Source organism: Hippocampus bargibanti, linkage group LG05 (assembly GCF_051943395.1).
Source record: "Hippocampus bargibanti isolate YZ-2025 linkage group LG05, ASM5194339v1, whole genome shotgun sequence".
NCBI lineage: Eukaryota > Metazoa > Chordata > Actinopteri > Syngnathiformes > Syngnathidae > Hippocampus > Hippocampus bargibanti.
The window spans coordinates 9,032,930-9,060,333 of NC_142738.1; the positions used below are offsets into that span (position 1 = coordinate 9,032,930).

At 40.5% G+C, this 27,404-nt stretch overlaps 2 protein-coding genes across 2 annotated transcripts; one reads left to right on the top strand and one right to left on the bottom strand.

Moving 5' to 3' along the window:
• Positions 1 to 2,606: 2,606 nt before the first annotated feature.
• LOC148897787 (kunitz-type U19-barytoxin-Tl1a) lies at positions 2,607 to 8,909 on the bottom strand. Its single transcript, XM_088996253.1, has 6 exons — positions 8,750 to 8,909; positions 7,452 to 7,643; positions 6,842 to 7,018; positions 6,724 to 6,768; positions 4,389 to 4,467; positions 2,607 to 4,293 (listed from the first exon to the last, which is right to left on the bottom strand). The coding sequence occupies exons 1-6, from the start codon at positions 8,814 to 8,816 to the stop codon at positions 4,209 to 4,211; spliced, it is 645 nt and encodes a 214-aa protein (XP_088852379.1). The 5' UTR covers positions 8,817 to 8,909; the 3' UTR covers positions 2,607 to 4,208.
• A 1,481-nt stretch (positions 8,910 to 10,390) lies between these two features.
• On the top strand, positions 10,391 to 23,356 carry ca12 (carbonic anhydrase 12). The gene is made up of 9 exons (XM_088996248.1): positions 10,391 to 10,664; positions 10,883 to 10,903; positions 13,791 to 13,970; positions 15,493 to 15,635; positions 17,423 to 17,518; positions 17,603 to 17,666; positions 20,069 to 20,226; positions 20,316 to 20,442; positions 22,466 to 23,356. Exons 1-9 carry the CDS (start codon positions 10,607 to 10,609, stop codon positions 22,978 to 22,980), a joined length of 1,362 nt encoding a protein of 453 aa, XP_088852374.1. The 5' UTR covers positions 10,391 to 10,606; the 3' UTR covers positions 22,981 to 23,356.
• Positions 23,357 to 27,404: the final 4,048 nt, after the last annotated feature.

A 27,404-nucleotide genomic window follows, 5' to 3' on the forward strand; every position in this document is an offset into this window, starting at 1 on the left:
TTGAACGTTCACGGCTACTGATTCCAAGTAGATGACAGATGTTTAAAGGACAACCGACAGCATTTTTTTGTTTCCTAACTGACATCAGAAAAACCTTTTATAGCATTTAAAATACCCAAAACATGCAGGTTGATATTTTTAGTCAAATGCAAAACACCAATAAAAATGACTTAAAGTGTAAAATCTGCTTCAAAATGACCTGGGTAATGTCAAGTTTCGGAAGATCCCGCCCCCTTGTTCGTGACATCACGCCAGGATACTCCAGACACAAAACAATGGCTTCAGAGAGTTCAGCTTGTCCGGAGGTGTTGGTTGTCCTTTAAAGGACAACTGACGTCTCCGGAAAAGTTGTGTCCATAATTTGTAAAATGGCTTCAAATGACTTCTACTGAGCGTATTTTACAAAGATTCCACCGCATATAGCTATATTTTACATTTTAAGACTCGCGCTGAATATTCCGGAAGTCTTGTTTTTGAGTTGATGATAATGCCTGACGTGATGTCATGTCAGGAACGCCCTTGACTGAGAAAGCGACACACAATGCATTTTGGGTACTTTGTTTGGTCTGAAAACTTCGTGTTGGTCCGTGACGTCACTGAAGGAACGTCCCTGACCGAAAAAAGGACACATTGTAGCAGTCCTTCCAACACGTCAATGCTTGTCTGAAAACGTCGTGTTGCACTAAAAAGCCGCCAGAAGAGGGCGACCAAGCTCCATGGAAGGAATTTATCAGCGTGTGGAAAAGGGCTGATTAATTCCTCAGAGGAGCTTGGACGCCATTTTCTGCCTCTTTTTGGGTGATCCATTTCCCCCCAATGTTGCCTCAAAATAGCACGGAATAAATTCTTGAATCGATTGCAAACATTTATGCTTTCCTCTTCAGAACTATTTGAATCATATTCATAACTGGATGAGTAACAAGAAAGCATCTTCTCCGAATTTGAACTCTCTGAAGCCATTGTTTTGATTCTGAAGCAAGGCAGTGTGTGACCAATAGTGACGTCACAAACAATGGGGCGGGACTTTCTGAATCTGCCCAGTTGCGAGGTCATTCCGAGGACTAAAATATCAGCCTGTGTGTTTTGGGTATTTTAAATGCTATAAAACGTTTTTCTTATGTCAGTTAGGAAACAAAAAAATGGTGTCGGTTGTCCTTTAAACATTGACTCAATAGAAAATACAGCACTGAAGCAACTTACGAATGAATTCTCCTTACAAACGATCGTTCGGATCCTATCTTGTTCGTAAGTTGGGGAGCATCTGTATGACGTAGCGAGCCATTCCCAATTTTTTTTTTTTTTTTTTTGGGTGCCGATAAAGCGCTGGTCATGGCCTCTGGCAATGTTTTTCCTTTCCACATGGGGGCAGCATTTCCCTTTTTTCCATGTTAGCACTTTGTTCCAGCTTCGGCTGTTGTTAAAGCGCTATATAACCCAATATGTATGTATTGCATTGTATTTTGGACAGCCACCCTCATTTCATGCTCACATAACTCCAGACCCATATAATTTAGGAATTAACTCTATTTTCCTGATGGAAGAAGATAGTGTAAGATTTCTTATGCTGCATTGAATGTTTTGATAGTGATAAAACTCAATATTCTGTGTGTCCTGGAATTCGAGTGACAATGATTAAACCCCTGGCACTGGAGTGGACATACTTTTGCAGATTGTCTGGCAGTGAATGAGTTAATGAACACACATCCTTGTGTGAGGTCTGTCAATTTAAAAATCTTGAAAAAAATCGGGATGTGTATACCAAGACACAAGAGGTTCGGTGTCGGTGCAGAACATGACATGGCAACAAAATAAGAAAGACCCCGGCCGATTCTATGAAGTCACTGTCTAATAAAAATATATAGCTCAGTCTGGATCAAAGTTTGGATCCAAAAATGTTTTCCAAAACTAATGATTCAGTGAAACGACGACATTTGGAATTTGATGAAAATCCACTGAACTACAAAACAACATCCTAAAAGATACCTAATCACTGTGTAATGATTACTTTTGGATAATGAATAAAAATGACGAGAGGATTGTGAGGTGTGTCTCCGGTGAAGAACGAAACTTGTTTGATTAATGACGTGACGTCATCCACGTGCGCAGAGCCTTCGGCTGATTCAACTATCTCTCTCTCCCTCTCTCTCTTTTCGAGCTCTCTGCTCTAGCTGTGTTTGAGTTTCGTAACGGCGATCTCTCTGTTGCCGGCCGGTCGTCCAAAACCACTTGCTCGTCCACCTGTGCACGGCACGTGTCCGACTCAGCCGCCGCCGGCTCATTCTTCTCGGTCTAGAAGAGAACGTGCGACTTTGGCAGTTGTCAGCGTTTCCTCGTTGGCACGCGTCGTCGTGCTGTTGTTGAAGTGGAACCAGCGCCCCTAGTGGCGGTACGCCATGTGGTGGCCTGTTCCCATCCTCCCGACACGCACGTGCCCTCGGTCACATTTTGGTGCGGGCGAAAAGGCTGAGGAAATGTGATAAGGTACATCTGGCGCAACATTGCCCCTTCGAGTGCCCTGATAAAATGACAACAAATATCAGTTGAACGTTTTTGTTCAAACTGGGATTTCTGTTTCATTTTTTGAACACAATGTTAATAATAATAACAACAATAATGTCGTTTCTAACACGATTAAGTCATAGAAAATTACGGTATAAAAACGTTCTATTGACCATGATTCAACTATCTCTCGCTCCCTCTCTCTCTCTCTTCGTTCTATTCACCATGAACAATACAATACATATTGATTTATATAGTATACCATAACCAACACACCAAAACCCACAGCTCTCGGCCAACAAACTGTTTTAAAATAGAAACATTTCTGTTATTACTAGCTGTAATTTACAGGTGTCTTATTTTTTTCAACATGTCTTCTTTGTCTGGCCCGTATCTCCATCTGTTTTTCTATGTATTGTGATGGACATCGATTGGGAATGCAAAAAGCAGGGGGAAAAATAACAGGATGAAATGAATCGAGAATAGCTCATAAAACATTAGTAACGTTACATAAACGTTGGATTAGATGTGATATTATATAAGTGGAGATATGCAACAGGTAAAGAGAGGACCGGACAGATTTAGTGACCGATGCAGAACTACCATTTTGTGGTGTGATGGGCTTCGAAGTGCCCAAAAAAATATCATATCAAGCGTTTTAGTACAAATGAGAGGACGGTTAAGAAATAAACCTCATCATTCTGACTAGTGCGTGTTTCCAAATACGTAGCACATTTATTATAGAGTGGCCCCCCTACAGTCTGTAGGCAGTGAATCAGGTAACAAAAAGAAATAATAATACTGTACATGTACGTACGTTATTATTATTATATAATGTATTCCATTATGTATTATTATATAATAATAAATGTATTAATTATTTTTGCGACCTGCGATTCAGTGCCTGAAATGATGATAATAGACGCTCTGAACTAAAACAAAAGTTCTGTGACTCCAAAATACAACTCTAGGTAAAAAAGATAAATAAGAAAATGTATGTGTGTGTGTGGAGGGTCGAGGGGTAAGGAGAACACTGATTATTTTGTCCTTTTTTTTGTTGCAAAATACAGGGTGACATCTTATTCCATTTAAAGAGACAATATAGCCGGTGAGGGCAAAATGTCAAAATATATACCTGAGACTTTGGTCTTTCATTTCATGCACATTTTGTTTATATATTTAGTATTGATTCCAAGAAATATCTCACAGTGTAAAAAGTGTGACATCCAACCCTGATATCCCGCTACTTATAAAACAAAATAAAAACAAAACACCCAAAAAATGGTGTGACTTACTCATGTACAAAACCGCAAAAGGCAAAGGCCACCATCATATTTGTTGCTAAAGGGAAGGCGTTGAACTATCATGTCACTCATGAGAATGCAGTACTAGTTGTATTAAGTTCATCCTGTCTACTTGATATCTAATTTAACACAGATTCTTATCTTACAGTGTATTGTCGGTGCCGAAACATGTCAGGTATTTGAACACCGACAATACACTGTCTGTAAGATAAGAATCTGTTTTAAATTAGAATGCAGTACTGTTAACAATGTATACATTGTTGCTCCCTTGATGAGTGCGGTGGGTGGATACCTCGATGGAGGATATATTGTCACAAATGGTGAAAATACATTTGCAGTACAAAGTATGGTAACAACACATAACCCTCATACCCCCCCCCCCACACACACAAAGTGTTAATTGGATTAGGCCATTTCAAGACTCTGCTCCCTGAGAGGAACTTCAGGCTGTTCATCTCTACTTTTAATTCCGGCCTTCTTCTGCTTTTTCCTGCAGGGGGAGCACAGATTGAAGTTAAAAGAGAAGTTTAATCAAATAACCATCTTGTATCTCCCCACCACCCCCTTTGAAAATGTTGCTCTTACTTAGACTGAACAGTCAAGACGATGATCGTGATGATGATCGATGCGACGATAAGTGCTATCAAAACTCCGCAGATGATTGCTGTTGAAGATGACCATCAAGTGAGTAAATGCCTGTTGTCCAATTAAGTATTTACTACAGTGGAGCAGGCATGACATGGAGACATAAAATTCACTTGGAACTACAACATGATCACAAGATAACATAACTTGACAATAAAATAGGTATATATGCATAATACGACGCTCCCCAACTTACGAACAAGATATGTTCCGAATGTTCTTAAGGTAAATTTGTGTAAGTTGTTTCAGTGCTATATTTTGTATGGAATTTGTGTTTAAGGCATATATAAGTACAGTGATACCTTGGCTTACAAACTTAATTGGTCCCCACACTGAGTGTGTCAGATGAAGTGTGTATACCAAACATTAATTTCCCACAGGAAACCATTAAAATGAGAATAATCCGTTCCTAGGTCCCCATAAAACATAATTTTCTACTTTCTAATTTTCTAAGCCTTAAAACTACACAAAATAGACCTTATATAATGTATAATAAATGTGCTATGGTAGTGTAATTAAAGAAATAAACTGTACAGTATAATAAAGTCATTTTATTTCCCTTTGTGATGGTCGTTGATGGCTTGATGGAATGTAGTGGCCGGTTTCATCAGCATTAAACACTTGATGAGGAATGTAGCCTTCTTATTCCACCATCTTGGGGAATGATTCCTTGTAAGCTTTGGGAGCTTTATCGTCAGAACTAGCTGCCTCACCATTACGAATGACACTATGAATCCCTGTACGACGCTTAAAGTTCTCGAACCATCCGTGGCTGGCCTTTAAATCATCAATGGATGACGAACTTCCAGGTTGTCTCTTGACGATATCCGAGTGAAGTTGCCGTGCTTTCTCTGCGATAATTTTACCTAGTTCCTCATCAATTGTGTTCTGTTGAGCTGGGTTGATAGCTTTTTGCATCAAGTGTACAGATGGTTTGTACGGGTTATTTGTGGAACCTGATTGATGGGATATTTTAACCTTGCAGTCTATACTCTGCCCTTGAACTATCAATAAAGTTGAAACGAGTTCAAACTTCACTGTGTTTTCTATCCATTTTCTCACTCTGTCGTCTGCCTATCTATTTTAATTTGCAGCTCTGTGTTTCTGTAACACCCCCGCCCCTCACTGCTGCATTCTTGACCAATAATCTGTGGCTTTAACCGAAGACCGGGGGTGGGGTATAGAGGAAAAAACGTTGGCTGCCATTTCCTTGTTTGGAGAACGGGGGGGACTTCACTCTCTCTGTCGTCTGCCTATCAATTTTAATTTGCAGCACTGTGTTTCTGTAACCCCCCCACTGCTACGTTCTTGACCAATCACGTGCGGCTGTAACCGAAGACTGGAGGCGGGGAATAGAGGACAAAAAAAAGTCCGCTGCCATTTCCTTGTTTGGAGAACAGGCTCGTTCACGAACGACACATCACTCATTGTTGTAATCCGTGTGTATCCCGAAAAATAGTTTGTATGGCAAGATTAAATTTGCGTGAATTTAACGTTCATAAGCCAAAAGGTTCATTAGCGAAGGCGTTTGTAAGCCGAGGTATCACTGTATTTTGTCCCCGAAAGCTATGGGGAGGAGATGGGCATCTTCATTTCTGCTCATGTCTGTTATTTTTCACTTTTTTGTGACTCCTGTTAACGGGGAACCCACTCGCGATCCCATAGTTTCCAGTCCATACCAGCTGCTAGCATGCCAAGCTAATAGCGGGCTAGTGGCCGCCCAACCAGACATCCCCAACGAGCAAAAGAGGAGAAAACAGGGCTGTCGAGCTTGAAAGGAGCGCCGCAGAAGGAGGAAGATACCGATGTCCTCCCGTCCGTCATGATGGGGAATGTGAGATGGCCCCCGAACAAGATGGACGAGCTAGCGGCGCTAACGCAACATCAGATGGACTACCATGAAACCAATTTACTGCTAATCACAGAAACACGGCTGTCGGAGATCACTCTGGACACACACACTGAGTTGGAGGGCTTCCAACTCGTACGTGCAGACAGGAGTTCGGGAGCGGTAAGAAGAAAGGGGGGGGAATTGCTGTGTTTGTGAACGACAAATGGTGCAATCCTGGGCACATCACGATCAAAGAGAAACTCCACACTCTGGACATTGAATAATTTTCGACATACATATTCGCAAAAATGTTCAGATGTACCGTTATTCGTAACATGAATGTTCGTAAGTAGGGGAGCGTCTGTATACCTATTTAATTGTTACAATTGAACTATTTTTGCTGATGTCATGTATGGGGGTTTGTAATTTACTGTTTGTATCTACCAATTGGCGTGTCTGGCTCCTCCTCCTCTTCTTCCTCTCGATCATCTAAGAATATATATCAAAACAATTAGATCTGCTTGAAAAGTACAATCAAGTTTGAGGGAAGATCCACACTCACCATGGACACCTGCACAGGTAGCGTTGCAGCTATCGGGGTCAAAAAATCGGTTTGCGTTTCCGTGGCAGCCTGTCCAATGGAATTTTTTGCACTTCCCATGCACCGCGTCGTAGTAAAATCTCAGAAATTTGCCGTTACATCCACCGTTAAGCTTCTTCAACAGACAAACTGCCGTTGCTATCATGGGGAGGATAAAGAATACAATAATCCCTCGTTTTTCGTATTTAAAGGGGACCAGGACCATCCGCGATAGGCAAAAATCCACCAAGTAGAGTTATATAATAATAACCCACTTGATAAGATAGAGGGGGTGCCTGGGCGGGGCCAATCCACATGGGTGTAAACCACGTGATAGCATGTTGTGATTGGGTGACGTCATCAAGCTACAGCCATGTAAAAACTAATGAGTCAATGATAAGTGAACCGCAAATCCGTGAACGATCACTGTAATTGGCCTCTGAAAATGCTCAACAAAGCAGCCTGTCGTTTCTTCGCTTCACCACCTGGTGGTGTGTTTTCCACATAAATATCCACAAGTCAACTGATGACTGAAAGTTGCACAGAATGTATTTAACATCTGAACCAATCAAATGAAACCACCAAATCTCACCATCTCTCGGGTAGCTGTCTTCTATGGAGGCCGAGCAGTTCATCATACATTCGCGTTCGTTTTGGAAACGATTGGGGTTGCCTCCTTCGCCTTTGTATATGAACGGGCTGCACTGGTCGTTGGCGGCGTCGTAGTACAAAGCAACGATGAACTTGTCGCCGAAACCTTCATCATCGGCAAAGTGACAAAATTCTGTTGGAGGGTTTGAAAAAAGATTTGTTTTTTTAAAGGGTGATAGATAACATGAGCGTTGGGTGTGATATCTTGGCTTGAGTGTGATATCTTCTATGCTTCCCTTGTTATAAATGTTTAACTTTATCTCTCCCTCTTTTTATGGCAGCAATAAAAAGCACCGCCTATGCCCTATGCTATGGTTAAACTTCCTTCCCTTCGTAGTCCTTCAAAGAGCGCATTGGTTTCATATTCTATCTCAACTTAAAAAAAAACATTCAGAACATACTTGGTTTCACTTATGTTAGTTAGTTAGTTAGTGAGTTTGTTATGGCATTACCAACGTGTAAATATTTGAATATTTTTGGGTCAGGAACCAGTTTTTTGATTCACGTCATCTTGGATAGGTTCAAGCTCACCCATGCTTGTCGTGAGTTAGAGGCGCTGTAGAAAATGGAAAGTGCGCTTCCAAAATTTCATTCTGTTAGGCTTACTCTAAGAGTCCAAACATTAAATGAGCTTCAATTAATTGACGTCCTCTTGAGGTGAAAAACAAAACATACAATAATAAATATTGTCCAATGTCACCTTTGTGTGTGTGTGTGTGTGTGTGTGTGTGTGTGTGTGTGTGTGTGTGTGTGTGTGTGCGTGTGTGTGTGTGAGCGCGCGTGCGTGTGTGTGCGTGTGTGTGTGTGTGTGTGTGTGTGTGTGTGTGTGTGTGTGTGTGTGTGTGTGTGTGTGTGTGTGTGGCCGCCATTTTGGAACAATTCAACATGATGGTCTACTGCTACCTTGGCTTACTTGACTAAAAACAATCATAAAATTAATCATGAATACAATTTTTTAAAAAGTTTCATAAAGTAAGTAAATATTTATCAAGAACAATCATACACTGGGTATGAGTTTTGTTTGTGTGTGTGTGCCGCCATTTTGAAACAATTCAACACGATGGTCTGCTGCTACCTGGGCTTACTTGACTAAAAACAATCATAAAATTAATCATGAATACATTTTTTAAAAAAAGTTTCATAAAGTAAGAAAATGTTTATCAAGAACAATCATACACTGGGTGCCAAACCTTTTTTTACATCAGTTATTTTATTTAATGCAAAACTAAAATGACCTACCTGGGATTTCAGAATAGCTGAGATGAAATGCAGCAAAGGCAATGACAAAAAGTACTAAGTGCTTCATCCTGCAGCTTGCCTCTGAGCTGTCTCTTGCCCACTGATTCCTGGTTGTAAACTACCGTATGAGCGGGCGTTCGAGGCTGACCTTTGGACCTAGACCTGCACCTTTATAATCGAAACAAACGTTAGTGGACCAACGTGGGGTCAGGTCGACTCCAGTAGTGTATGTGCGCATTTATCTGAGCATGCGCAGTTCACCTTTTGCTAATTGTGGTTCCTCTAATAAATTGTTTGCTGATATCAAAGGAAAAAAAAAAACACTGACATAATTGAGAGCCAGTATTCTGGATTCTGGAAATTTGAAATATTTATTGGTTGTAGAAACAGTTTGAAAGAATAAAATAAGAGTTTATGTTTCACTTTCTATTTATTCTGAAGGCCCTGGGCAAACGACTGGACCAGCCAAAAGAAATAAATAAATTGACACGTGAAATGGAAGCGTCTTGGAATTGAAGCGGATTTAGGACAGGCATTTTCACACTCAATCAAATATGAAGACGATTAAGAATCTTGAGCTAAACTTATGTACAGAATTTTGGAATGCTCGAGTGGGCCGGAGAACCTCCACCTTCACAGAGATACTGATACTTCCAGTACCATTGATATTGAGAATCCCGTGATAAGAAGAAAGGGGCATTAGCGCATAGCGCCAATGCGTATATAAAACTGTTGTGGTTTGGAATTGAAGCGGATTTACGCGGAAAAGGAGATGTGAGACAATATCTTTTTGTCAACGGATGCGACAGCTTAGTGTTTGCTTTCAACATTTAACTTGTAGCAGAGGTGCACGTCACTATAACGTCCCTGATCCACTGGTGAAAAAGATGCATTTATCCTCTCCTCTTTCATCTACAAATGCTGCAAACAACAAAGATGGCGTATAAAGTGCTTAAGATTTAATTACTGTCTTTTGTGGTATATCACATTATTTGCTATTTAGTTTTTTTTTTTTTACTGCAAAATGGCGCCTCGAAGGTGGCTGTCTTTACAGCAGGTACTGTATTTTGTTTTTCTACTTCGTCTTTTCCTTTCCTCTTACTTTCATCACTACGCTGCTGTGAAATGTAAATTTCTCCACTGCGAGAAATAAAGGCTAATCCAAAATCAGACATTCTCAGCAATGCTACCTACCGATCCATTGAACAGCAGGTTTGACTGCCATATTGAAAATGGGGTCACATTTGAGCATTATTTTCCTCACTTGCAATCAAAGTTGGCACGATTGTCGAATGGCTCAAAAAGATTATCCTGTGTAATTATCCTGCGGTGTAGGGATGGAAGGATTTTTTTCCTCTTCGAGCTGGAAAATCATCGGGGGCCGGCTTTCGTAAATGGTGCATATTCAGTATTTCCCACGATTAACGGTTAAGTGCATGGTCAACACTTGAAGTTGACTCCCCCTGGGCCCCCCCCCCCCTAAGTCAGTGATTGTGAACAATATCATCACGTCAGAAATTTTCCTTTACTGTACTTGCGCGTAACAGTTTTTCACAATGTCACAAGATTATCTGTGAATGACAGAACTCAAGCCTGTCAACCAAGATGAAATAGACAAGGTTAAGTCAAAAGAGAAAAAAAACTGCCCATGCAAGCGCACACTTGGCCAGTGGCACTTGACTTGAGATTGCATGGAAGCAAGTGGACTTGTCACAGAGCGTGTTGAGACGAAGACACAGCGGGCTGGTGTTGTTGTGACTGTGACGTCAATGAGAGACAAAACGTGTGCTTAAAAGCGCCGTGGAGGCTTTGTGGTTTGCTTCACCGACCGATCCGCAAAAGCCAAAGGACACCACCATGCTGCCTTTGAGCTTCACGTTCATCGCTCTATTACTGCAAGTGGTCGTGGTTTATGGTAAGATGCTTTCAGGGACAACTTTACAATGAAAGTTCAATAAATATCTCTTTTTGCTGGTGATTTAAGTCAAATATTTTTTAAGTGACATGTTTTTTTGGGTGGTGATTTGGATTTTAAGTGACTTGTTTTTTAATATCTTTTTTTATCTTTCAAAATTTAACAAAGTTCCCCTGAATGCAGATTAATTTAAAATGCAATATATTTGTCTGTTTCAGGGACCAACTGGGGCTATACCAGTAAGTCTGATTATCCTTAATTTTTTGTAAAGTTTTTTTTTTTTATATATAAGAATCAGAAAGCCTTTAATAGTCCCATAATTTATGGTTTAATTGTTCTGGTGTTTATTATTCTTTTAATTGTAAAGTGCCCTTGCGTGCTTTGAAAGGCGCTTGTAAATTAAATGGATCATTATTATTATTATTATTATTATTAGTAGTAGTAGTAGTAGTAGTAGTAGTAGTAGTAGTAGTAGTAGCAGTAGTACTAGTAGTATGATTATTATGATTATGATGATGATGATTATTATTATTACAGTAAAGTCTCGTTATATCGATATTCTCAGGAGTTGGAAAAAATATCGATATAACCGGACTATCGATATATCCGATCCTGCGGCATGTAAATTTTCTCCTTGCGTCCATAGAAATAGTATCGCAATAAGCAGTACTATCGATATAACCGATATCGATATAACGAGACGTTACTGTATTATTATTAGTATTATTATTATTACTACTATTGTGCAGTTTGTTCTACCGGAGACAAATTCCTTGTGTGTTCTACATACTTGGCAAAAAAGACCATTCTGATTATTATTATTATTATTAGTATTATTATTATTATTATTATTATTATTATTATTATTATTATTATTATTATATTATTAGTAGTAGTAGTAGTAGTAGTAGTAGTAGTAGTATTAAAGGGGAATTTTGGAATCTACAGAAGCAAAATTGAAAAGGGTGGCTGGGGTCAAAGATAATTGTTCTTTTGAAATAATTTCTGCAAGTTATGCAGTACCTTGTGATTGGTTCAGTTTCATTTATGCAACATTTATTTGATTGCAATAATAGATGGAAATAAATAAATAAATACCCAACCATTATGTCCCATGAGTTGCTTTAATAACTAATTGTGAAATAGTAACTATTATCGTTCTTGTTTTACTCATATATACACATACTCTATGATTGTGTCAGTGCTTCTCAAAGGTTGAACAAAAAGTAGCCCTTTCAAACCGTTTTGAGTCATAAACCAAACAAAATGGTCAAGAAAAAAAAAGAGTTCACCCTCAGTTATAGCCTGAAAGCATCCACAGGGTCATTTTCGTGGTCAAGACTCCGGCCAGAAAGAGGCCACGTGACATGTCCACAGTTGACTCATCGACCGCCCCCGATCGAACCTTGAGGTCCAAAATAAAGATTTCAGTGATTATTGGCTTTTGCGCTGCACATATAGTAGTATGATTGTGTCATTTTATCAGAATCAGAATCAGAATCAGAATCATCTTTATTGCCAAGTATGTAGAATGTAGAATCAGAATAAAGATTCAAGACGGTGCGTTAATCCATGGTGCTGTAGTTATCTCTAAAGTGGGCACAAAAAGTGGGCAAAAGCCATTTTTGGAGGGGAAGGGCGGCTGTGAATTCAATTGGAACGAATACCTTCACTGACAATGAAACAGGACGCTTCTATTTGACGACACGGTTGTCGGGTTCACAGTCATTGCGAAGCCACGGAGCTCATTTTGTGATATTTTTTTTGTAGTCTTTTTTTTGTAGAAACCTTTCATTTGGCCAGCATTGTCACACGACAGCCTGGTCCGTATGTTCACACCATGAAACTTTTTCGCATTCAGTCGGTAATCAACAACATGATTATCGACGTAATATTGAGTAGGCCATCATTGATGCATCATTGTGGCACAAATGTACTCAAGTTTCCTGACCTGACGTCACGTCTGGAACGCCCTTGACTTCGTGTTGATCCGTGTTGATGCCGAAATTAGAAAGAAAACACATAATGCGATGGTGAATTGTTGTGTGTTGCACCAAGACTGCTATTTGATTCTAGTTGACACAAATTCCCAGCAGACAAATCAGCCCATTTCCAAAGGAGCTTGGGCGCCATCTTCTGCATTTTATGGGACACTACTACATTGGCGTCCTGGTGGCTTGAGTTGATACGGAAGGACTTCTTTTTATCGATTGCAAACATTTATGCTTTCCTCTTAAGAACTATTTGAATCATATTCATAACTGGTTGAATAACAAGAAAGCATCTTCTCCGAATCTGAAGCCATTGTTTAGATTCTCGAGCAAGGCAAGACGTCCTGGCGTGACGTCACGAACAAGGGGGCGGGACCTTCTGAAACTCTGCTTCTGCAAGGTCATTTTGAAGTAGTTTTGGGACACTAACTCATTTTTATTGGTGTTTTGCATTTGACTAAAAATATCCGCCTACTTGTTTTGGGTATGTTAGATGCTATAAAACGTTTTTCTGATGTCAGTTAGGAAGAAAAAAATGGTTGTCCTTTAAGAGACGGCGGTGACTACGGTGGACATCTTATCATGATTTCGGTTGACAAGGTGCATGAAAATTGTTCAACTTTTTACATTACAATTACATTTTGATGTAAATAGTTTTATGAAACGCCTTTGACGGAGGCCATTTGTTCACATCGCCGACCTTCTTGCAGCTAGCATTGGATCAGTTCCAACTCATTCCAAATCGCCCAGTGATTTTCTCCCACCTAAAATCATAGTATTATTCCTCATTAGGGTCGCGGGGGTTGCTGGAGCCTATCTCAGCTGTCTTCGGGCACGAGGCGGGGGACACCCTGAATTGGTTGCCAGCCAATCGCAGGGCACACAAAGACATACAACAGTCACTCTCACACACACCTAGGGACAATTTGGAGTGGTCTGCCATGCATGTTTTTGGAGTGTGGGGGGAAACCGGAGGACCCGGAGAAAGCCCACGCGGGTCCGGGGAGAACATGCAAACTCCACACAGGGAGGCCGGACCGGGACGCGAACAGGCGACCTCTGCACTGTGAAGCCGGTGTGCTAACCACTCGACTACCGGGCCGCATGGATGGATTTATATGGATTCTATTTACAGGCCGAGATGGTGGAAGCTACTGGAACCGACACTTTCCCTATTGTGCTGGGCCTTTGCAGTCTCCAATTGCCTTCAAAGCAGGGAAGCTGGTCTTTGACGCATCCTTACGGCCAATTGTGCTTAAAAACTATGATCTGACGGGGGGACTTAATCTCAATCTGAAAAACAACGGACATTCAAGTGAGTATTTCATCCATGTTGAAATGCATGTTGAGGCAAAGTGAAGTTATCCCAAATGTTCTCAGTTGAAGATCCAAATTGGAATTATGTTTCTTCTCCAAGATCCACAAATACTCAAATATATTGTGACATTTCACTCAGGATTTGTTTTTCAGCTAGTTAAAATCAGTGTTTATGATTTATTTGATATAACGTCTTAAAGTCAGGGACCCCAATGGGTTCTGACTTGTTCTGTGGTTTCAAAAAACAGTGACTTCTGGTATTTTCTAATATCAATCCTTTTTTAATTTAATTGTTAGGGATTTAGCAGAGTACAACTTTGGTTCTTCCAATTATAAATTTGCTTTTGCCGGTGACACAACATGTGACACAACATATGACATGTTATTAACATGTGATAGAACTGCTGTCATTTTGGAACTTCAACTCATTCACTGCCAGCTAGACGTGCAAAATGTGTCAATTCCAGTGCCAGGGTTTTTGTCATTGTCACTCAAATTCCAGGACCCACAGATTATTCAGTTTTAGGACTTCATATACATTCAGTACAGCGATAGAAACCTTAGACTTTCATCTTTCCTCAGAAAAAAAAGTTAATTCCTAAATTATATGGGTCTGAAGTTATATGAGCTTGATATGAGGGCGGCTGTCCAAAATACAATACAGTACATACAGAACATATTGGTTTATATAGCGCAACATCTGTGTAAGCTCTCAGTCGTACAGGAGTGGTCCATCGATGGCAGAAGAAATCTTTTCATCAATTTGTAGAGAGCTTTAACAACAGCTGAAGCTGGAAAAAAGTGCTAACATGGAAATGCTACCCCCTTGTGGAAAAGCAAAAAAACATTGCCAGAGGCCTTGGCCAGCGCTTTATCGGCATCCAAGCATGAAAAAAACAAAACCCGAACAAATTCGGGAATGGCGCTCTCCGTCATATTTTCAATTCCCAAATTTAAACAGCTTCTTCCCCCAAGCCATTAACTCTTTGAACTCTTTCAACAGTAGCCAAAATGGAACTGTATAGTGCCACTTAGCAGTTTTTTTGACAACGATACTAGTGCAGCGTGTTCTACCGGAAACAAATTCCTTGTGTGTTCTACATACTTGGCAATAAAGATGATTCTGATTCTGATTCTGATTCTGAAATTTGTGAATGAGTTAGTCAACATGTTCTAAATCAGTTTAGCACATATCGGATGAACAAAAGGGGTCCAAAAATTGACCCCATATCATGGCCATTCAACCAAATTCGAAATATTTTAAGGCCGCTCCATTTAATCCCCTGAGCTATCCAGAATTTGGCAATTATAATAATAACAATAATAATAATACATTTTATTTCTAAGCAATTTGCACACAGACGGTTAAAAAAAAAACTCAACGTGCCCATATTATTTTCAGCTTTATCTCCCAAATCAACCTATGTGGCAATTGACACTCATTGGAAGAGTTTCATTGAATGCTTCATGATTGCGGATAATGAAAGAAATAACTGGCTTTTGTGTCATCTGCTCCACAGTGCATGTCATTCTTCCCTCAACCATGACTATCGCTGGCCTCCCTCATCGCTACACTGCAGCTCAGCTACACATTCACTGGGGCTCCAAAAGCAATCCACTGGGTTCCGAGCACACAGTTAACAGTAAGCAGTATGCCGCAGAGGTAAACAAAAAAACTCACCTGGCATTAAGTTTCACTTGATGGGTAACGCGTGAATCTTGACAGGCAGTACAAATTAATTTTGACTTTGCAAGACTTGAAAGAACTCATCCCATCATTTCAAAATAAAATACAAACAAAAATAAAAAATAAAACCCAGGCATGTTCCACTGCACGTCTTGGGAAATTAAAAGAAAAGTTTCAGTCATGTGTTCAAAATGATAGCCTGCTTTTACCATATTTTTTTTCACCTGCGACACCACAAGGACCCGTGCCAGCGCCTTCAGAGCCACATCTAAGGAAGGTGTTGTGGTCTATGTCTCAGTGGACACAGAGATACAGTGGTCAATTCATTCTTTTATGTCACTCCAGAATCCACAACCACACTTCTTTAAGAACATGTTGTTTTGGGACACATGGACTCCATGTCCACTTTGATTTCCCCTAAATTGGCATGTAATTCTGTTATTTAATTATAAAAGAAAAAAAGACGAGTATGACTAAAGCGTGTCGCTTAAAGTACAATATTCTTGACCAACAAATAATATCAACTGATGTTTTGTAAGAGACATCACAGTGTTTTTCCTAATACACACTCAGTAGTTATTTTATGCTTCTATGTTTCTGTGTTTATTTATTTGTCCCTTTATGGATTAATTTATTGTTGTATTTATTTATTAATTTATTGTATTTATTTTTTTAATTTATTGTATTGATTGATTGAGTTTATTTATTTATTTATTTATTTATTTAAAACCTTTTAATCAGAATCAGAATCATCTTTATTGCCAAGTATGTAGAACAAACAAGGAATTTGTCTCCGGCAGAACTCATTCACAGCCAGACGTGCAAAAATGTGTCCACTCCAGTGCCAGGGTTTTTGTCATTGTCATTCGAATTCCAGCACCCACAGAATATTGCGTTTTAGGAGTACATAAACATTCAATGCAGCGGAAGAAACCTTAGACTCTCTTCTTTCATTAAAAAAGTTAACTCCTAAATTATATGGGTTTGGAGTTATATAAGCTTGAAATGAGGGCGGCTGTCCAAAATACAATGCAATACTAACATGCTAACATGTAAAAAAAGGGAAATGCTATCCCTTGTGGAAGGGAAAAAAACATTGCCAGAGGCCATGGTGCTTTATCGACACCCAAACAAGAAAAAACAAAACCTGGACAAATTAGGGAATGGCTTTCTACGTTTTGTTTTAAATTCCCAAATACATTTGTGAATGGCAGTGAATGACTTAATTTTAACCATTTATAATAATAATAATAATACATTTCATTTATAAGCGCCTTTCAAAACTCTCAAGGACACATTTGCCAATATCGTACATTTAATAGACTCACTTGTACAGGTTTGAAATTGGATTACATTTTCTTGGTTGCACGTTTTTGCTCGCCATCTGAACCATGTCTCTCATCCAATTGTACCGGAAACCAATCAGTCGTTGAATTCTGTTGAATATGTTGAAGAGGTTTGATTGCCTGAAAAAGTCATTGGAGCTATTTTGGGAGAGTACGTTCCCGTGTTTCATCAAACTATGGCATCACTGAAGTCAGAGAGAGTGGAGAAATAATGGTTATGGATTAAAAGTTTAGATGCTTATTTGTGAGTAGCCAGCTGATGTGGCTCAGGCTTCTGTTTGAAGAAGCCTTCCATGGCGAGGTCGACTAGGAGCTGACCACAGGTGGACCGGTCATGCAGGAATGATTTTGGTGTTCTACTCTGCGGAACAAAACTGCAAATAAATATTTTTCATCATGGTCCCTGTTCTCTTACAGCTGCACATTCTGCACTACAACTCAGAAAAGTACCACAATGTATCCATGGCTTTTGACAAATCTGACGGTTTGGCTGTTCTGGCTGTTTTCATCGAGGTGACGAGCTTTTCAACTTTTTTCTTGGGATTGACTCTGAAGATCTGACCATGTTCGCATCGCACTCTTTCTTTTTCAAAACAGATCGGGGCCTTCAGTCCTGGCTATGACAACATTTTTTCACATCTCAGTCAAATCCCCAAGAAATGTAAGTCAGTTAAACAGTTTGTTTGTTCGCGAGTATTCATGTTAAAAGGCAACCGATGCCTCCGGACAAGTTGTGACCATAATTTGTAAAATCACTTCAAATGACTTCTACTGAGCGTATTTTACAAAGATTCCTCGGCATATAGCTATAATTTACGATTTGAGACTCACGCTGAATATTCAGAAAGTCTTGTTTTCGAGTTGATGACGATGCCTGACGTGACGTCACGTCTGGAATGCCCCTGACTGAAAAAGCGACACACAATGCATTGTGGGTACTTTGTTTGGCCTGAAAACTTCGTGCTGATCCGTGTTGATGGCGAAATTAGAAGGAAAACACATAAATAATGCGATGGTGAATCGTTGTGTGTTGAGACTACTATTTGATACGAGTTGACACAAATTCCCTGTAAACAAATCAGCCCATTTCCAACGGAGCTCGGGCGCCATCTTGTGCATTTTCTGGGCCGCTACATTTCAGTCCAAACGCCTCAAAATGAGACAGAAGGACTTCTTTCATCGATTGCAAACATTTATGCTTTCCTCTTCAGAATTATTTGAATCATATTCATAACCGGATGAGTAACAAGGACGCATCTAAAGAGTTTGATGGTTCTCTTTATTTGTAAGTAGGTTCGTTGTCAGATCTCCCAGGCAGGTGACGCGCAGAGCTTGATCGTGGCGTGGAGTCGAGCAAGTCGAGCCGTGATGTCCGTCCGACGCCCGGCGCGAGCCGGGCGCCTGAGCGGGTCTGTGAGTCCGAGATGATTCTGCCCCGTGGTTCGCCCCAATCTCTCTGTCCCACGACAGCTCCTTTTATACAATTTACAAGCGTGTGCTATGCGTCAGGGTGATACGCACATCAAGGAGATCAAGAAATTGAAAGACATGAAAGTGTTGAAAGGCGCACTTCAAAATCATACACTCGTGTGACGCAACAGGGCTCCCCTCCTGGATCCGAAGTCGGTGAAAGTGATGAAGGAAAAACAAATAAAAACAAAAGTCATTCTGCGACATGGTGAGGCCAGGCAAGATGACGGTCACCGGGCATGGCAGGCGTCGGTGGGGAGGTTGCCGAGGAGGTTTCGTGGTGCCTGAAGTCGTTGTACGGGAGCACGGCAAAGAGTGCTCTACGACTGCCAGTTTGAGTCGATCGATGGAAACTTTCCTCGCGGCCGTCGAGTCGATGCCGGAAGGTCTTCTCACCGTGAGTTGTTCGGCTGGGATCGGTCAAGTCGGAGAATCGATGAGGGATTGTGAGGACGAAGGTGCGTGGGGTTGGCCATGCTGCCGGGCTCGGACAGGCCGGTCATCGGCGACGGTGGCGATGATCGCGCTGCCATGGCGCTCTGCAGGACGCTGAGGAAGAACGCTGACGTCGGCGGCCGTGTCGGCCATGAAGCGTCTTCCCAAAGTCCGATCGTGGACATAAGCGATGTCCGACGATGTCCGATCGTGGACATATATGATGTCCGATCGTGGACATAAGCGATGTCCGACGATGTGCGATCGTGGACATATACGATGCAGCTAGTTGCAGAGTCGCCAGGCGAATTGGACGATGTTGGCCATCAGGGTGCGGCAGGTTTCACGGTGGGGTCGGGGCGCCCACGGGTGGTGGCGGCCCATCGGGAGCTCGGCTTGAGGGGTCTTGCTGTGAAGATGCCGGGTTCACGGGCGGCTGGGAAATCTGGGTCTTTCCATTTGGAGAGTTGATTGGGCTGAGGAGGAGGGAAAAAATGCTCTTGGCTAGCTCGCCAATAAAGAGTTTGATGGTTCTCTTTATTTGTAAGTAGGTTCATTGTCAGATCTCCCAGGCAGGTGACGCGCAGAGCTTGATCGTGGCGTGGAGTCGAGCAAGTCGAGCCGTGATGTCCGTCCGACGCCCGGCGCGAGCCGGGCGCCTGAGCGGGTCTGTGAGTCCGAGATGATTCTGCCCCGTGGTTCGCCCCAATCTCTCTGTCCCACGACAGCTCCTTTTATACAATTTACAAGCGTGTGCTATGCGTCAGGGTGATACGCACATCAAGGAGATCAAGAAATTGAAAGACATGAAAGTGTTGAAAGGCGCACTTCAAAATCATACACTCGTGTGACGCAACACATCTTCTCCGAATCTGAAGCCATTGTTTTGATTCTCGAGCAAGGCAAGACATCCTGGCGTGACGTCACGAACAAGGGGGCGCGACCTTCTGAAACTGAAACTTTCTGAGGTCATTTTGAAGTAGTTTTGCGACACTGTCATTTTTATTGGTATTTTGCATTTGACAAAAAATATCACACTGTGTGTTTTGGGTATTTTAGATGCTATAAAACGTTTTTCTGATGTCAGTTAGGAAACAAAAAAATGGTGTTGGTTATCCTTGAAAGCACCGAAGAAACGAGCTCTTCTTTTAATCATAGCAAACAGCTACAACATTCCGGCTTTTGACATCAGCGCGCTGATACCTCAGCGTCTGGATGAATATTTCCGTTACGACGGTTCTCTGACGACACCGCCTTGCTATCAAAATGTGATGTGGACGGTGTTCAAGAATCCTGTCACCATCTCTCAAGCTCAGGTGACTTATGTAACAACTCTGTACAAATCACCCGTGAATTCGTACATCTGAACACTTTTAATTTTTCTTTGGCTCTCTCCCGTCCACAGTACGACACCTTAACGACAAGCCTCTTCGCCTCCTCGGCCAACCAAGCCATCGCCGTGCCACTGATTAATAACTTCAGGAAGCCGCTCCCGATCGAAAACCGTATTGTCCTGAGTTCCTTCAAGCAAGGTAAAAAAAATGCTTCCCATGAATGTCTGTGTAGGCTCTCAATTGTACTGGAATAGTGAATCGAGGAAAAGGTTTCTTCACCCGTTTTTTTTGAAGGTGTCGGATGTTTCACTCCTCATCCGAAAAGCTTTGTCAGCGAACTAAAGTTGTGCTGGTGACTCTGGCCCTATATATATATATATATATATATATATATATATATATATATATATATATATATATATATATATATATATATATATATATACAGTAAAGTCTCGTTATATCGCCTCATAAACTCTGGTATCACCAGTCAAGTAAGGTTGTCTAACCCAGCAAAATCTTCGCGAAAGAAAATGGATGGTCTGAAAGAGGGTAGCTAAGATTTTAACCTCACTGTCATCATGTGAGGTTAAAATCCTAGCTAAAGAAAATATCTGGTTTGAAAGAGGAGTGTAAAAGACACATTTTTTCTAAAATAGCAAAATCCTTCACTAAATAAAATAAACCGCCATGGTGGTTTAAGGTTTAATTTAGACCGTGCTTACAACAAACGTCTTAGATCATTACATCGTAGGCTTAGTCATGCTAATGAGGTGATAACAAAGCTAATGAGGCAATCAGAGCCAGGGATGGAACATTAGCGGTAATCAGACAGAACAAAAGAGGTAATCATATTGGCTTCAGGGAGTAGTCTACTGCTCCCCTAACTTTAGAGTTGCGGGATACTTTATATTAGGGATACTGTATATATATAGAGCCAGAGTTACTAGTACAACTTTAGTTAGTTCGCTGACGAAGCTCTTTGGATGAGTAGCAAAACGTCCGATACCTTCAAAGAAGTACAGATGAAGAAACCTGAAGAAACCTTTTCCTCAATGCTTTCCATGAAGGCCGCATGGCTGTACAAGCAATCTCAACTGATCTTTCATACAATGGACTTTTGTCTGGCTTGGGATCGGCTCTCGGGTTTAAGATTAAACTGGCATTTGGGGCTGTGGGCATAACGTGATACCTTGGCTTACGAACTTAATTGGTTCCCAGACAGAGTATGTAAGGCGAAAAATGTGTATCCCAAAAAATAATTTCCCATAGGAAACCATTAAAATGAGAATAATCCGTTCCCAGGTCCCCATAAAACATAATTTTCTACTTTCTAATTTTCTAAGCCTGAAAACTCCACAAAATATACCTTATTTTATGTATAATGAATGTGCTATGGTATTACAATTAAAGAAATAAACTGTACTGTATAATAAAGTCGTTTTATTTACCTTTGTGATGGTCGTTGATGGCTTGATGGAATCGAGTGGCCGGTTTCATCAGCATTAAACACTTGATGAGGAACGTAGCCTTTTTCTTTCACGATCTTGAGGAACGATCCCTTAGAGGTGCTTTCTCTGCGATCACTTTGCCTAGTTCCTTATCAATTGTGCTCTGTTTAGCTGGGTTGATAGCTTTTTGTGTCAAGTGTACAGATGCCTTGTGCGGGTTGTTTGTGGAGCCTGATTGATGGGATATTATAACCTTCCAGTCTACACTCTGCTCTTGATCAATCAAAGCTGAAACGAGCCCAAATGTCACTGTTTTCTATCCATTTTTTCACTTTTGGTTTTTGGCGAAAACACTTTTTTTTGTTTCAAGCTCTGTCGTCTCCCTTTCATGTGTGTGTGTTTTCTCACTGTCTCTGTCGTCTACCTGTCTCTTTAATGTTTACCCACCCCCTCATTGCTGCGTTCTTGACCAATCACCTGGCTTTAACCGAACGTCACATCACTCATTGTGGCAGCTCCGTGTGTATCCCGAAAAATAGTTTGTATGCCAAGGTAACATTTTCATTAATGTAACGTTTGTAAACCGAAACGTTCGTAAGCCAGGGGGTTCGTAAACCGAGGTATCACTGCTACCAAGTTGATGCAGAATGCCTTGCAAATTTACCCATTGTGGGACTATTAAAGGCTTTCTGATTCTTATTGATAGGCTACCTGCTTTGCTGACTCGTTGAATGTGCAACAAAATGTGACAAACACCGTGTCCAATACAGGAGTGACCACGTATATGTCGCCCAAGTGCATCCTCCAAAGGAAGGCAATCGTTCGCCAATTATTGGTCGGTGATTTGGAGGAAGTGATTGAAAGCGGGCTCCTATCCCCACGCGCCACCAAGTTACTCTACCAGGAGTACGCGCAAGCCGAATTGAAGCAACCCATCAATGGAGTCAAGTCGTCTGCCAGTATCTCATCCAAATGGCTGTCCATGTTGAAGGAGATTTCTCAGCCGACAGTGGCCTTTGGTTCATTGCTTCAGCAAAAGTCCCTGGAGATCCAACAGTCCACCACCACAAAGAGCCTGGCGGTTACTTTGTCTGAGGCTGTTCTCCCTAAACTCAATCTCAATAGCTACCTGGCCTGCAAGGCAAATCTCGCTACCGCAACCATTAAGTACATCCTCAGCGGACGTCCCCTGGGGCAGGAATACGAGGATTTCTTCCAGCTTGACCCGTACCTTGATAGTTATACAATGCATCCTTGGCTCCAGCAAAGTGAGTGGGAGGACTAGACAGTTTTCCGAGTCACTTTCTGTCGCACACGTCAGCGTCATATGCGCCTAGCGTAGTACCAGAAGAGATTTAGCCGAGCTCCGCATTCCATGACCTGTCATCTTCTGCTCAACTTTATGAATTCCAATTCACGTTATTCAAATTAAATTATTCACTTGAGTGTGTGTGCACATAATCAGAATATATTTTGGTGATCATCCCTAACTGTGATTCACTTTGCACTTGCTGCATTGAGCTGTCATTACGACAAAGATTGCTTATATCAAAATTTGTGTTCTGAAATGATGCCAAACATACCGTATTTTGCATCATTTGGGGCCTTGCCTTCCTATTTTCTTTGAAAAGCTTTCAATAAAATGTTTTTTTTTTAAATCATCTTTGTGTGCTAATTTGTAAAATATTTAGATACTGTGCTACAGTGACTTATGAGTGCCACCAACCACTGTTCAAAGTGGATTGATCAGACTTCTCTTTCCCTGTAATGCTATCCCTCGCCGCTAGTGTCCCCCAATGGTTGAGTGTTTTGAAAGGCGCTTATAAATGAAATGTATTATTATTATTATTATTATTATTATTATTATTATTTTATTATCCATTTTTATTCTTCTTTTTTTTTTCTTAAAATTGCTCTGACAAAAGGAAGCCAAATTGGGTGAAATATCTAACCCAAGAGGGACAGAGACAATGTTTATATTTATTGGTTTGAGGATTTCACCAAGCAAGATGGCTGAATATTTTTAAGAATAAAAACAACCCTTACTGGTGAGTTAAAGCTACCAAGAAAAAAAGGAACTTTGATCTGTCAAGTGATTTGAATAATGTGTTTGGCTCATCCTGATCCACCCCATCCATTTTGTTGCGGTTTGGCCATCCACCCTGACCAGGATTTGAACCTTCATCCAAAATCAGTAGTGTTATACATTAAACCATACATTTTCTTGAAATGTTAACATTAAATTTACTTTGACTTCATTCAGTCCACAACAAAAGCAAAATCCTTCATTTTTTCGGCCTGTGTAAATCCAACCGTTAAAACAATATGCTGGTTTGAAATGACCAAATCAAAATTATATACCCATTATATTTATTGAGTAATATATTGATTATTATTGCAATTTATGATGATGTATAATCGCATGTTTTACAACACAACATAATGATGAACATTTTTTGCCACTACCCGAGTTCACTCCGATGACTGGCAGACGAGACAAACGCACTTTGAAAATGTCAGTGAAAAAAAGTCCCCCCATTCCGTATTTTATACCCTCTATTACTATACTAAGAGGAAAAAACGAGCGAAAAAAATAGAATGTAACTAACGATTAGCTGGTTAACTTTGCAACACTCAAGGCGTTGTTTGAGCACGCAGTTAGCTAATAATAAGATGTTATCTGATTGGTTGTCCGGGGTATTAATCTGAAGGGATGGCCGATAGGATGACGTCAGTTGTCTTCAAAACAATGTAATTTAATTTGTATAGCATCAGTCACCTTGTCATGCGATCTACCAATAGTAACTTGGAGATCGACTGGTCGATCACGATCACCCCTGCACTAGCCGCTATCAGCTAGCAGTAGCTAAATGCAACCTGCTTTAGACGCTAATGAAATGCACTTGTAGATATCAACTGATCCATTCCAGCAAATGGTTTTGGAAAATAATCCAATATTATTTAGTGTTTGGATTGTCACAGAGACAGACACACCTCTTAAAATCTTTAAGAATGAACCCACCTTCGCATATCAAAATGGAGAATTATTATCTTTCATGTTGTATAGGTATACGAAATTATGGGTGATGTCACAACCTGACAAATTCAAACGAGAATATAAGAGTCGATTCAAAGTTGTAATAAGCATTTGGAGTACAGTGATACCTTGGCTTACGAACTTAATTGGTTCCCAGAGAGAGTGTGTAAGGTGAAAAGTGTGTATCCCAAAAATTGATTTCACATAGGAAACCATTAAAGTGAGAATAATCCGTTCCCAGGTCCCCATAAAACATAATTTTCTACTTTCTAATTTTCTAAGCCTGAAAACTCCACAAAATATACCTTATTTTATGTATAATGAATGTGCTATGGTAAAACAATTAAAGAAATAAACTGTACTGTATAATAAAGTTGTTTTATTTACCTTTGTGATGGTCGTTGATGGCTTGATGGAATCGAGTGGCCGGTTTCATCAGCATTAAACACTTGATGAGGAACGTAGCCTTCTTCTTTCACCATCTTGAGGAATGATCACTTGTAGGTGCTTTCTCAGTGATAATTGTATCTAGTTCCTCATCAATTGTGTTCTGTTAAGCTAGGTTGATAGCTTTTTGCATCAAGTGTACAGATGACTTGTGCGGATTATTTGTGGAGCCTGATGGATATTTTAACCTTCCAGTCTACACTCTGCTTTTGAACAATGTTCTCAAATCTCACTGTTGTGTGCCTGTCTCTTTAATGTTTAAACCACCTCACCTCACTGCTGCGTTCTTGACCAATCGCGTGACTTTAACCGAAGACTGGGGGCGGGGAATGGAGGACAAAAACCGTCAGCTGCTATTTTGTTGTTAGGAGAACGGGCTCGTTCGCGAAGGACACATCACTCATTGTGGCGCTAGGTGTGTATCCCGAAAAAAAGTTTGTATGCCAAGCTAAAATGTTCATAAATTTAACGTTCGTAAACCGAAAAGTTCGTAAGCCAAGGGGTTCGTAAACCGAGGTATCACTGATGTGGAATAGACCACACTGTCAAAATAGTGACCCACATCAAATGTTAACGCTAATCTGATGTTCAAACAAATATACCAGGAAGCTATTTCCGAATTTATATTTCTGAGGGAAAAAAAACAAAGTGACCACCGACACAGACAAATTCATTTCATTTGAGAGAGAGAGAGAGAGAGAGAGAGAGAGAGAGAGAGAGAGAGAGAGAGAGAGAGAGAGAGAGAGAGAGAGAGAGAGAGAGAGAGAGAGAGAGAGAGAGAGAGAGAGAGAGAGAGGGTTTTTTTTTATGAAACAGTGACAGTACATTTTACCCACTGTGAGTCACTTCTAAAATTATGATGATACATGAAAAATGAAATGACACATTTTCCTCTCCTTTACAAAATTACTACCCTGGAGTATATACTTAAGGGCTTGACATTACGGCGTAGCTTGTGGTATGTTTCTTCACACCAAGTTAGAGTTGAGATAATCCCTATATATTTTATGAATTAGCTGAAACACTTAGCAAAACACACTTTTGGAAAAAAAGGGTAACCACTCCTCGATCACCCACTGAGCACTGATGGGCATTTTTCTGAGTTCTTGATAATGTTTCCACGAGATGAGAAATTCACATACTGGGTTGCCAGATCCGTCCCACCTCATCATTTTATGTGAAAGCAAACATGCGTCCATTTTATGTCTCTTGCTAAATTCATGCCAAATTGCAAATGATCTTCATTATAAAGTAAAAAAAAACTCTTCATTTTAGCGGAATAATTTCTGTTCACACCTTTTTGAGTAACGCCTTTCACATCATTGCCGCGCTAATTTACATATTGCTCGATGTTGTCTATATAGACTCAGCTGACAGGAAACGGGAAGATTGAAAACCAATTGCAAAGAGTATATGTCACAGACCGCAGGGATTTCCAAAGTATATGTAGTAAATCAACAGTTTTTCTTCATGATGTCCTCGTTCTTATTTGCTTTTTTGTCTTTTTTGTCTTTTTTGTATGAGTTATGCCTTTAGATCAGGCATGTCCAGCTTCTGTCCTGTCTGTTTTAACTCATTCACTGCCAGACGATGTGCATAAATGTGTCCACTCCAGTGCCAGGGTTTTAGTCATCGTCACTCAAGTTCCAGGACCCACAGAATATTGAGTTTTAGAAGTACATAAACATTCAATGCAGCGTAAGAAACCTTAGACCGTCTTCCTTCATCAGAAAAAAAATGTTATTTCCTAAATTAAATGGGTCTGGAGTTATATGAGCATGAAATGGTCCAAAATACAATTACAATACATACATATTGTTGGAAGCTGGAACACAGCTCTAACGTGGAAAAAAGAGAAATGCTGCCCCTTATGGAAAACGAAAAAAACATCGCCAGAGGCCATGGCCAGCGCTTTATCGACATCCAGCATGAAAAAAAAAAAACGAAACTCGAACAAATTCTGGAATGGCGCTCCACGTCATATTTTCAATTCCCGAATAAATTTGTAAATGGCAGTGAATGAGTTTATATATTTTTATGATATGTTTTCTCTCCAAAGCGCGATGAGAACTTTCAGGAATCCACTCAATTTAAATTCTATCAGTTCTAGGCACCTCATTTGTTATTTCTAGGCAGTTTTGTGATTGATCCCATGAGGCTGAAAATGTTTCAGAAGCAGTGCTCCAGCCCAATCCGCTTAGCAATGCACTGATCTGCTCAAGGTC